This window comes from Hyperoodon ampullatus, assembly GCF_949752795.1.
Source record: "Hyperoodon ampullatus genome assembly, chromosome: 1".
Classification (NCBI taxonomy): Eukaryota; Metazoa; Chordata; class Mammalia; order Artiodactyla; family Ziphiidae; genus Hyperoodon; species Hyperoodon ampullatus.
In genome coordinates, this window is record NC_136914.1 from 170,063,538 (window position 1) to 170,077,056 (window position 13,519).

Below are 13,519 nucleotides of genomic sequence, written 5' to 3' on the forward strand. Positions count from 1 at the left end.
CACTTCAGTGATGCTGTTGTGGATGGTACCAGACCCCAGTTTGAGAATTGCTTTAATGTCCCAAACAAGCCTTAACAGTTCCTTCTATGTCGTCCTGCTTTATTAATTGTGTCCTCCTCATCCTTTCTCCTATTCACATCCTATCAGCCTTCATGTCTCAGCTCAGGTAGCACTCTGAGGGAGCCCTGACCTGACTACTCCAGTCAGAGATGCTCTCCCTGAGCTCTCATGGCACTTAGTATACAGCAGACGTCTCTAAACTTTGATTCAGCAACCAATCAGCAGAAACTTTTTGAGCATGCATTCCAATAATGTACTTCTTAACCTATGATTGTACTGTACTAATATTTTATATACACTATAAAATATACCCAAAAGAGAAAGTTAACAGATGAATTAAAGAAAATATGACAAATTATTGTTAATTTGACAAAAATTTTGGTATATATTATTAATATATTGTGATATAGTATTTTAGATGAAGCAGTTTAACTGAATATGCTTCAACATTTTAAAAAATCTTGATTTATCATTTTAGAATATTGTGATTCAGAGGTCTAAGTTCAGTTTATTTCAACATTGATTTTAATAGCTGCTATAACTGAAAACATATGAAACTTCACAGGTTCAAGGGATGGATATCATTAAAGGTACTTACTAAATTATGGTTATCAATTTTGCAATCCCATACACCAATTTTCATAAAGGATTTTGCTGAAATTTTGTTGAAATTCAGTAAAGTTATATCTTCCCTGATACCAATAAATTCTCACAAGCTAATCATAAAATGTTGCATTTCTATATGTATTTTTAAATAGGTAATTATTCATATAGTACAATATTCAAGAGTGAAAAAATGAAATGACTTCATTCCACCTCTGTTTCTAGTCACTGGTTCCACTCCTGCAGAAGCAACAAATTCTGTTCCTACATGAGCATAAAAATCATGTATATATTTAATTTTCTGACACATTTTACACTTACTACCATACTGAAGGAGGAAGGAGGTGGTTTTCCTACACCATATCCCTTCCACATTCCTCAGTCTTATTTTATCAGAATTCCAATAGTAATCACTTAATATGATAACAATGTAACTATGGTTCACGGGCCAAAGTGTGCTCAAAATTACTCCTACTTTCTTATACAATCCTTCTTTGTCTTCTTTTTTAATTCACTAACTGCTAGGGATAGATTTAAGTGTGTGTTGGTTTCAGTATTCAGCAAAAACCTGCTCTTAGGCTTTGGCCTTGCCCTTTGGGAGGCTGAACAGCTGACTACCTCTTTCAGTATCATTTTTGGCAACTCTGAAATTGCACCAGATCAATGATAATGGTTCTTTTTTCCAGATGAACATCATACCTATTCAGATTAATAACATCTGTATTATTAACAAGGCAAGTATATTAGTTATGGTAATGTTAATTGCTAAAATAAACAAACCCTACATTTCAGTAGCTTAACACAGTAGAGTTTACTTTTTTGCTCACATGAAAGTCTGAGTTACTTGTCTTTGGACCCCCTTCCCATCTAAAGTGAATCAGCAGTTGGCTATTTCTATCTGTGCTCCAAGATCCTCCAGGACCACGTAGTCATCTGCATCCAGCCAGTGAAAGGCAAAACGAATATAGAGAAGGTATATCCACTTCTAAAATACCTTGGGGCCTGGACTTGACACACCAACTCTGTAGTCATTGGCAAAAACTGATTATAGGCGAGAACTGACTAAGATATAAGGGGGTCTGGAAGTATAATTCCTGGCTGGGTAGCAATTTCTCATAAGAACTCTACACTCTGAAAAGGGGAGCACACAATATGATAGACATAGAATTATCTATTACAGATAATTCAGACTTACTGTTAATATCTGAATATATATTTTCTAGTACAGGTAAACATTTGGGATATAAATTGAAGTGAAAAATCACACTGAAATGTAAGCTCCATGAAGGCAGAAATTTTTGTCTTTTTTGTTGACTGCTAAAGTGCTAGGGCTTAGAATAGTACTTGGCACTCTGTAGGTGCTCAGTAAATATTTGCTGAATGACCAACTGAATGAATGTATTTTATGCACTGAAATTCTATTAATCAGCTCAAATATTAATGTGTATGTATTGCAAAAGTAAAGTGCTGCAAATAATTGATTTGAAAACTGTTAATTTTATGTACAGAAAAAGATATTGAGAACATTCTGGTAGCTGAATAACAGGGAAACAGATGAACATGAATATTAGACTAGATAACGTCTAGAAGAATACCTTGAATGTATAAAATGTATAAAAACATTTAAATAACAGTACATGGCAGAATAATAGTTTCAATTGTTTATAATTCCAATAGCTGTAGAATTGGCATACTAAAATTCAAAATTTTAAACAAAGAACTAGTATTAGATTTTAGTTAATTTATACCATTTAGATAATTAATTTTCAAGAAAAAGTCCAATTTGGGAATTCTTCAGTCTTTTGAGGAAAACTGAAAAATGGAATGTCAACTCTCCTACCTCAAATTTCATGAAAAGGACAAACTCCAAAGATACATAAACCACATCTATGATAAATGACCTTTAACCTGGATAAAATAAATATAAAGGTTACCAAAAAAATAAAAAGAAGATAGTAATAGAGAAAAATGAGATAGCTAAAGTATTGTTCTCAGTCATTAAATTTCAAAATGTCAGTTGTAATAAGAATATTTTAATAAAGACAATTCCTCTTCCACCTCATATCATATACAAAATTAACTTGAGATGGATCACAGACTTAAATGTGAAAGCTAAAACTATAAGGCTTCAAAAAAAACACAACATAGAAGAATATCTTCATAACATTCAGGTTGGCAAAGATTTGTTAAAGCACTAACAATAATAGAAAAACAACCTGATAAACTGGATTTTATAAAAATTTAAAACTTCCACTCATAACATACCATTAAGAAAGTAAAAATAAAAGGCATAGACTGGTAGAAGATACTTGTAACACACATACATATATCTGACAAACAACCTTGTATACAAAATATGTAAAGAACACATCATTAAGAAAAAGATAGCATAATTTACAAGTGGGCAAAAGACTTGAAAAAGCACTTTCAAAAGAGGTATCTGAAAGGACAATAAGCATATGAAAAGGTACTCAATATTGCAAATCATGGAAACGTAAATTAAAGCCACGATGAGATACTACTATACAATAACAGAATCAGTAAAATTAGGGACTGACAATAACAAGTGTTTGTAAGGATGTGAAGCAACTGGAACTTTCATACATTGCTAGTGAGAACGTAAAATGATACAATCACTTTGGAAAGTGTTTGGCAGTTTTACTCTATGACACAGCAGTCTGGCTCATTCCCTAAAGGAATGAGTGCCTACACACACAAAAAACACAGAAGAATGTTTAATTGCAGCTTTATTTGTAATAGCTGCAAATTGTAAAGAACTCAAATGCCATTTAACAGGTAACTGAATAAATGAATTATGGCATATTCATACAATGGGATAGTGTATAGCAATTTAAAAAAATGAACCATGGATACATGCAAACTCCTGGATGAATCGCAGATATTATGTTGATGAAAGAAGCCAAGTGTAAAACAATACATACTGGAGGAGTTCATTCACATAAAGTTGAGAACAAGCAAAATTAATCGATCTTTAGAAGAGATGAGTGGTTATTTCTGGGGGAGGTATAATCAGGGAAAAGGGCACTAGGGAATCAGAAATTTTTTATACTTTAATCTGAGTGTATACATCGTAATATGAGAGTATGCATTACGTGAAAAATCAGGTACACTTAATGATTATTGCACTTTATGTATTTTAGTGTAGGTATGATTATCCCTTACTTAAAAAAAGAAAAAGAAAAAAAAAAGGCACACGGACAAATTGTCCTGGCAAGGTTTACTCAATAGATTGGATGACAGAGAAAAAAACACATCACCACACATAATTATTTGCAGTTAGATCAAAATTTATTAAGTTATATAATATTAATATAAACAAAGTATAGGAAAAAACCTAAATCATAATACATAGAAAAAAAATCTAAAGCATTATATGGGAATAACTATATCCTGATAGCAAAAACAGTACAGAAGATGAAAAATAATATGAAATTTCAGAATATTATTTGTAAAGAAGTAAATAACTCCTTATGCTTTTGAATCTACAGAGGCTAAAATTTAAACAAAAAGCTGGTTGAAATGATTGCTATGTATTATGCATCATTTCTTTTAAAAAATTTGATATTTGCTTAAGCAAGGGGCATAGTTCCTTTTACAAAACAAGTCACTGAACACAAGTTTTTCTGAAAAAGTCTTCTGCAGTGCACATCTTATTGAAGGTGAGCACCTATTGCAATTGTGGTGTATGATGCCTGAAGGAGCAATCTAATCGCTGACAATACTACAGTTTTCCTATATTTTTAATGTCAAACTTCTAAAATCTGACTACTGAAATTGTAATAGAATGATTACATTTTAAGAAATAAAATTTCAGATATATTTTTGTGACACAGAGACACTCATCCAAAAATTTGTATTTGGTGTACTTCAAATTGCTTCATTTTATCATTATTCTAGTTACCCTTGTACTTATCTTTTAATTGTTTTCCCTTGTCCCAAAATCTGTTTTTTTTTTTTTTTTTTTTTTGCGGTACGCGGGCCTCTCACTGTTGTGGCCTCTCCCATTGCGGAGCACAGGCTCCGGACGCGCAGGCTCAGCGGCCATGGCTCACAGGCCCAGCCACTCTATGGCATGTGGGATATTCCCGGACCGGGGCACGAACCCGTGTCCCCTGCATTGGCAGGCGGACTCTCAACCACTGTGCCACCAGGGAAGCCCATCTGTTGCATTTTTTACACGTTCCATGTACTCACACACTTTGTTCCAAGTTTCCTAGAGACCTGCTTCCTGAAATCCCCACTCTACTTACTTGACACAGCAGTCATCGTGGGACTTTCCTTCTTGGCGTTCCTTTGTGAGATCGTATATTTTCAGGATCTCATGTCTTCTTACTTAGATTACTCCTTTGTTTTGGTGAAGCACATCCTCCAGTAGCCTCCTAAAAAAGGGTACATGGTAGGATAAAATTTTGAGACTGTGCCAGCCTAACCTTTATTTTAGCCCCATACTTGGACTGTCCATAATTCTAGAGAGAATACTAGATTGGAAATCATTTTTCCTCTTAGATTTGAAGACCTTGCTTTCATAGTTTTCTACCATCTTCTAGTATTGCTACCAAGGAGTCAAAATGCCATTCTGAAAACATACTTTTATGTAACCCTTGTTTTCCGCCTGTGGAAACTTTTAGGATCTTCTTTAACCCTGGCATCCTGAAATATCAGCCTGTGTGTGTGTGTGTGTGTGTGTGTGTGTGTGTGTGTGTGTGTGTGTGTTTTAATTCATTGTACCGTGCACTCAGTGGATCCTTTTAATTTAGGAGCCACATGTCTTACATTTTTGGGAGATGTTCTTTAATTTTTTATCCTCACCTCCTTTCTCTGTTCTCTCATGTTGGAGATCTTATTAATCAGATGTTGAATCCCATTCTGATCTTCTAATTTTCTTTTTTCTTTGCTATTTTTCACCTCTGCTTTTTTTTTCTAATTTCTGAAATTTCTTCAGCTTATCTCCCAACACATCTATTTCATATTTAATTTTGGCTCTCCTGTTTTTCCAATATTCTTATTATTTTCTGATTGTTCATCTTTTATAGCACCCTGTTCTTAATTTTCATGGATGTAATATATTCTATGTTTCTGAAAATATCATAGCATCTTTGGGAGCTTTATGTTTTCTGCCTCATTTTCAGTTTTTTTTTTTTTCTTTTTAGGTACTTTTAATTGTTTTGGTCTTCATCTTTCATTGTTGAAGGTATCTTCAAATGTCTAGTGATCCTTGGCTATCAGCTTATCATGACTTCAAGGGACTGAAAGCCATGTATGAATGTGCAGGGTTGTGAACTCTGGGTTTCACTGTAACAAATAATCAAGTGGCAAACTGTTTTTTAAATTGTCCATCTTTTTAGATGGGCTGGTCAGGGCTGGGGATAAGCCCAGTTACCAGATTCTGTAGTGAGGTGGTGAAAGGGCACTGAAGGATTATAATGTTCAGAATACTGACCTTCTCTCAATCATCCTGTTTTCAGAATAGCACCTCACTACCACCACCATTCTCCCCCCACCCAGGTCCCAGTTCTGATCCATTTGGTTCAATTTCTCTAGAGAATAAGCCTCTATCCTTCTGTTAGAAAAAGGGAAAGCTGCCTGGCTACAAAGGGAGAACAAAAATAAACTTTCAAATAATTCCCTTGTTTTCAAGTTTGCTCCTCAACTTTACCTTCCAGGGTAACTTGTGCCCCCAAATCTTTGACTCTTTGGGGGGTTCTGGAAGGAAAAGATAGGTGTTCCAAATTTGTGGACCTTTTCTGCAATGAAGAGTGGCTGTGAGAACTGTGCTACCTATCAAGTATTAAAAAAAAAAAGAAAGTAGTGCTACCAAATGTAAAATAGTTAGTGGGAAGCAGCTGCATAGCACAGGGAGATCAGCTCGGTGCTTTGTGTCCACCTAGAGGAGTGGGATAGGGAGGGTGGGAGGGAGGCGCACGAGGGAGGGGATATGGAGATATATGTATACATATAGCTGATTCACTTTGTTATACAGCAGAAACTAACATAACATTGTAAAGCAATTATACTCCAATAAAGATGTTAAAAAAAACAACAAAAAAGAACAAAAACAAAACAAAAAAAGATGTTAAAAAAAAAGTAGTGCACTTAATCTTTCCCTTCATGGTAAAAGAGAATGAGAAAGTAACTGTTTAAAATACACACAAACAAAAAACAACAACCCCCCAAACTACCTATTAGTGAGACATCATTTTGAAAATTTGTACGTCTGGAAATGTTTTAATGGCTATGTGATAATTTTAGCCAAAGACAATGTGTCTCCTATAAAAGCGCTCATATCTGCAATTGACCTTCCTCTTTTATCTCTTTTTTTTTTTTTTTTTTTTTTTTTGCGGTACGTGGGCCTCTCACTGTTGTGGCCTCTCCCGTTGCGGAGCACAGGCTCCGGACGCGCAGGCTCAGCGGCCATGGCTCACGGGCCCAGCCGCTCCGCGGCATGTGGGATCTTCCCAGACCGGGGCACGAACCCGTGTCTCCTGCATCAGCAGGCGGACTCTCAACCACTGCGCCACCAGGGAAGCCCTTCCTCTTTTATCTCTTAACAACAGTTCTAATCTTGGGTCAACTATGTGTTAGCCTCTCTCTTCCAGTATCAAGTATTCACAGATAAAAAAACAACATATAATGGAAAGAACCAGAGTGTTCCCTGGGAACAACTACACGACTACAATCCAAATTTAACCAGTGTTACTCACACATTCACAGGGTTGCCAGATAAAATATGGGATGCCAGATAAATTTGAATTTCAGATAATTAATTTTTTTTCCTCCAATAAGTATGGCCCCTATTTCATTGTTTATCTGAAATTCAAATTTACTTGGGCATCCTGTATTTTTATTTGCTAAGTCTGGCAATCCAACACATTTACTTAAACAGTATATCGTAAGTAGAAAGTGACCAACATAGAAAAACTGGGTTTAAAGAAGGAAACTGGGATCTGGACCAAAGCTATTCAAGCCACCAGGAAAGTCTACATTACTACCAGGCAGGTAGCCATGGGCAACCCCATATGCACCCACTTTGCAATGTACAATGCCTTGGCTGTGGCCAAAATTAATGCTTTCAATTACTATAGGAAATTGGATTCTCTAGGTAGTGTGGTCAGCCCCTTGTGTCACCAGAGCTCTGCCACTCTATCAAGCCATTTTGGTTGCTCAGGGTTCAATCATAAAACCAATCTAGGGTCTTTTTTGATGGACGATGGCCATACTCTTGGACAGTTCCAATTATTTGTGCACCTCCCAAACAAAGTTGCCCCAACCAGACCTAGATAATACACACAAAGCAAGATATCAGTTGATGTATTGGAGTGTCAGGTCTCATAAGCTGACACCATGGATTGAAGGGTAGCATTAAGCATGGGTTTAGTAGTTAACCCAAATATAATAATTTCCCCCCAATAAAATATTACTAGCTCCTTCATTTATAAGCTGCAATACTTTATAAAAATGGCTTTCATCTGGTTTCTGTTGATATCTAGTTTGATACCATACCAGCTCAGTTTCTGTGTATACTAGGAACTCAGTTATAATCTTGTTAGGCTGGCTGGGATCCTGTCTCCTAGGTGAATACTGGTTATGTCCTACGCTAGGGAATACAGCATAACTTTCCAAATGATTTCAGGAATTTTCATATCATGTTTCAGGGTCATCTATTTCTTCCCAGATAAACTGCCCAAATTCCAGAGTACTTACTGTTTTATGCTCCAACCCTAAGCTGTCACTAACATTTTTTTGAGCTTGAATTGTTTATTGTTCACTGTACAGTTTTATATACATTATCATGTCTTAAGTGGGTTATTAATAGATTCAAATATTTAAATACTTTGTATTGAATTGGACAAGTCACTTAATTTTTCTCATCTTCAGATTCCTCACTTCTGGAAATTATCTTAAAGTATCTTTCATAGTGTCATTTCAACAGGTGCTATAATATTAAAAAAGAAGAAAATAGAGGAACATTAGTTATGACTTTGGTAAATATTGCCCAGCTGTGGAAGGTCATTTCCAGGTTTATAATGAGCTGCTGTCAATGAGAAATAAGCAATGATCAACCACATGCAGCAGCTGCAGGGGATGAGGGGAGAGGTTCCTCACAAAGGTCTATGCTCAATATGTAGGAAAAAAAAAAAAAGGCAAAAGCCACAGTATTCAGGTTTTAGGAGAAGGTAGAGGACTGGCTTTCACCAATGCCCCGCTTCTGCCTCAGTTTCAATGCTCGTCGCTTACAGGCTTGTTCTCTGATTCAACCCAAGACCTGAAAGTGGTCCTTGAGATGGGGTAAGATATTATTTTTGCATTTATACATAATATTAAGGTTTTTTTTTAACCTGAGTGAAGATGTGAGTTGAAAGGATTTTTACACTGTGCCACAAAAGTTTATTTTTGAATATTTTTTAGAAATGAACAAAATTCTCTTGGAATTAAATGGATTACATCTTATGTCACGTGTGGGCTGGAATAAAAGTGATTAAGTTCAGGATTGACATTTTAAATGAAACATGTATATTCCTAGTCCATTTGATAATGGGTCTTCATTGGAGGCTACATTTTAAACTGACTCCACAGTTTAGAAGCAACTATAGTACTGTCTGCCTGTTACATTGTTATTATAAATCATTATTTTAAAATCAAGTATTCTTTTTCCATACCTTATTGAGAAGGGCTGGTCATAGCTCTTACAGCTAAGAGGAGCTGGGTAGATCAGATCACTGTGATACGTTTACCCTCTCCCTTTCCTTAGTCTCATTTCCAAAAATTGTATAGTATATAATCCCACTGCTGCCACCAATACAAAGAGATTAGAAGATTATATACAAGGATCACACTTAAACATGTAGCCATTAACTAAATTTTGTTCAAAACTGGCAAAGATACACCACAGAGATTTTCCTTTTGATGACGGCAAGTAGACACAGAAGAAATACCTGGTGGTTGGTGTCAGTTAGTGTAGCTCCTTCAATTTTCCTCAGTCCAATGGATACCACTCATTAGTAGAATTTATGTGCCAGCAGCTTGTATAAAGTTGTCTCATGAAGTCTGAGTAGTTATCCAGACTTTCTGGGCTTTTATACAAATACCCCAGTCATATGAGCATAACACTTCTGGTCCTGATCTTTGTCTGCCACTGCCTTGTGAATTTAGTATATACAATTTAAATCTGTGTATAAAATACCTATTTATTTTATGTATTCCCTTAGCTGACTACCTCTTGTGGGGTTTAATTGTTGGAGTGTGCTCTCCATCTGAATTCCCACTACACTTCGATGACTGTCTCATTTTCAAATATTTAAGGGCCAGTGTAAGGAGTAAGCTTATATTCTGTGACCCTAGCTCACAGTAAATGAGCATCAATGGCCAAAAGCCTCGGGGTAATTCACATTGGTTCAATTTATTTTAAAACTGATTTCTTATGTATATCATGATTTAATTTTGCACTCCCAGTGTCTGGATTATAGTAGGCATTCCATAATGTTATTAGATGAATGACTAAATTTCTATTTAAAACTAATGGGCTGCTCCAAAAGATATTGAATTCTCTAACAATGGAGCCAAAAGTAGAAAATCATTTATTATGTAAGAGAATTTATGTTTTCAGTAAGAAAACAACCCAAGTGACTTCTAAAGTCCTAATTGCTTTAAGAATCTACTCTAATATCAAAACACTGTTTTCACCATAGAGAAAAAGTTTTAGATGGATAGTTGTGATTGAAGTCTCAGCAAAATAATTCCCTAAAGGTGACCTAACATCTGCCCTCCTCCTGCCATGTCTAGATTTCTTCTGTTAGGAAGTTGATGGGCTTAAAAAAACATGTTTATGGTCTTCTGGGCTCAAGGTATCTGGACTGCGTCAACAAAAAGAGACTATCCGCACCAAGACAGAATAATACCTTTAAATAACATTGATGTCTGTTGGTTTAGAAATTGTTTCCTTACTCTTTTGATAAATATTTCTATAAATAGGGAATAAACTCATCCTTCTTTATCCTAATTATGGGGACTGCATTTAACCAAAGGCCCATGGCGGGAGAGTGTGAAAGTGGTAAATTCACCCCTAACCCCACACCATGGCACACAAAAAGTAAAGGCTTAAGGCTTATTTAGGTACCTATCATTTTGTGCAACCTGGAATTACTTATACACAAACAAATGGGTTCAAATCTGGGTCTTGACTGCATATCTGACACTTTCCTCTTCAAGTATGTTTCTTTTCTAGAGCTGCCAAGTCACCTCCTATCAGATATACTGTATCTCTATGGACTCTATTCAGCACTTGGTGAATGTTGAATATGCCTTAAGCAAAGCAGAATCTATTTCATTCATGAAGAATAAATGACCATACTCTGTTCAGCATGTACAAAGCTGTTGGTTTATTCAGCTGGGAAGCTGGGGAAAGGCTTCCTTTGGGAATGAACAGCAAAAATGTGTTCATGAACAAGGCACTTTTACACACACACACACACGCACACACACAGAGGCACATATTATAGTTACATAAACATCAACAGATTTTAATTTTTAGACCCCTCTACCTCTTCCCAACTTCCCCTAAAAAAAAAAAAAAACAGAAACAAAGAAAGAAACAGGTTTTTGTAACATTTTAAAAACCAACTTCATAGAACATCTACATAGGAACAGTTACTGATACATTCAGTTACACTAACATTATATGGTTTCAGTTCAGTAACGAATTTTCCATTAACAAATATTTTTTCCTACCTACTGTAATTCCCTCCTTTTTCCTTAAGAGGAGACAACTAAGGTTCAGCAGAAACTACTCATTAGGTTATAAACATTCTCCTCTCTCCTTAAAGTTGCTATACATTTATAGAATTTGTGATTCCATTAATGCTTCAATTTTTTGATGCCACACTGTATACAGCACTTAATTATGGAGAATAGGAAAAAGCAAAACTAAAATAAGGAAGGATATGTGATATATCTTTAACAATCTGTTTTCTGATTCCCTTTAGATACCCAGTCAACTAGGATCACACAAAGGTTTCACTCTTTATTGTAGGTGTGTGAGAAGACTTACTGGTCTCATGCATTTTATGTATGTTGATTTCTACGTTTTGACTCATCTAAATAAACACAGCAAGATTCATTTACAAGGATACATATGCTTTCTATTCAGCCAGAAAAAAAGTCTAAAGCTAGATGTAGAAAAACAATGATGCTAAAAAACTCTTCAACTTCAGACTGTATTAGGCTGAGATTTTCTGCAGTAAAGTTCCTGAAAAGTTTGCAATGGGCGTGGAAAGTGCATGAAGTACTGCTCCAGGGAACATCATACAGATGAAATACTTTAATCCACTAACATAAATCCTCTCTTAATTTTTTCCCATTGGTCTTTGGAATGGGTTTTATTTGCTCTTGACTAAGGTCTGGATGCCAAGATGCAGGAAATATACTGCCTACGGAACAGGTGTCTGTTTAATCCCCAGGTATGATCTTATAAGCCACTTTAGCTAGAGACCGCCTGGTGGGAGCCTATAAAATGTTTATGCTGTAACGGCAGGTTCCATAATAGGTTTGGAGCAGTGTAGGCTACTAGTACACTACTGCACTCTCTCCCCCCAAAATAGGAACTCCTAAAGGGTGCCATATGTAGGTCTACCAATATAAAAAGTGGGAGATAAATCCATATTCCCACCATTTTCTTTTATCTAGTTATTCAATTTAACTCAGCTACCTCCCTAAAAGTGAGTATCAGAGAAAAGTATGCTCAGAAAGGTGTTACTGGGAGTAGCTAACTTACCACTTTCCACAATGGCTATTCTGAAGGTTGGGTGACAAATGGGGTAGTGGCCTCCTTTTCCTTCCCATTAATAATTAGGTATCTAGTTAAGTCCATTAGACAGGCAGAGTAAACTGCGGGGAGAATTAAGTGTGGAGAATAGTCAACTTATCTCTTGTAATAAGGTCCCTTTTGACTAATTCTCTACTGAAGTTCTCATTTTAACCACAGGGTCTTTCAAAGTGAATGCTCACAATGCACATCTTCTGTAGTTGAGTTACAGGGCTCTTGGGTATTATATTCAGTACTTGATCGTATTTTGGCATATCAGGACAGTTTGGTTGAGAAGATGTTTGTTAGTTCCTCAACTGTGGGCTGTGTAACTGTATTCCTTTCTCAACTGGCAACACGAGAGATATGAGAAGGAATGGTGGATCTTTATAGTGATGCAGTTAGGAGTTTGTTAACTGCCTTTTGGAAGTCAGTGTAGGAGTAAGTAGTGTTGATGGGTTCAGTGCGGGTCGTTTCCTTAACTGTTTTAGTTAACCAGCCACAGCAACAACCAGAAACACATGAATTAGGAATTTGTTTTAGGTACTCAGGTATGGGAGTGGCTCTACTCAATGTTCGGCTTAACTGTTTGGTGGCAAACTGCAGTGCCCCATTTAGAGTGGCATGATCTCTAGAAAGCCGGCTGGGACTCATAAGGGGCTTTTGAAAAGGTGGGACTCCACAAGAAGCTAGAGGAGGCCATTCAGGAATTGGTTCCAGTTTGGGTACACAATGGGAGCAATGGGAGAGTCTTAGTCCTATCTCTCGTAGTATATGGACTGGTGTGCTAGCATCCAAGAGTTTAGCATGATACAACCAGGAATTAGGATTTAAAGGTTTCCAAGTTGTAGAATATTTTAAAAGGCACTTAACCTGCCAGGCAAGACTCTCAAGAGGTGTTAGGTTGGGCACCACAGGGTCCTCTTCTTCAGAGGAATCCCACTCTTCCCCAGAACTCTCATTTAGGTAGTTAGCATTTTCTTCTTCCTCACTTTCTGATTCTGATAAGGGGTCAGGAGAGGGATTTCTAGGACCCAT

The 13,519-nt window shown here is 36.3% G+C and overlaps 1 protein-coding gene across 1 annotated transcript; it reads right to left on the reverse strand.

Moving 5' to 3' along the window:
- Positions 1-12,868: 12,868 nt before the first annotated feature.
- Positions 12,869-13,519, reverse strand: DCAF16 (DDB1 and CUL4 associated factor 16; the record flags this gene model as incomplete). Its single annotated transcript, XM_079700701.1, has 1 exon — positions 12,869-13,519. The coding sequence occupies one exon, from the start codon at positions 13,517-13,519 to the stop codon at positions 12,869-12,871; it is 651 nt and encodes a 216-aa protein (XP_079556827.1).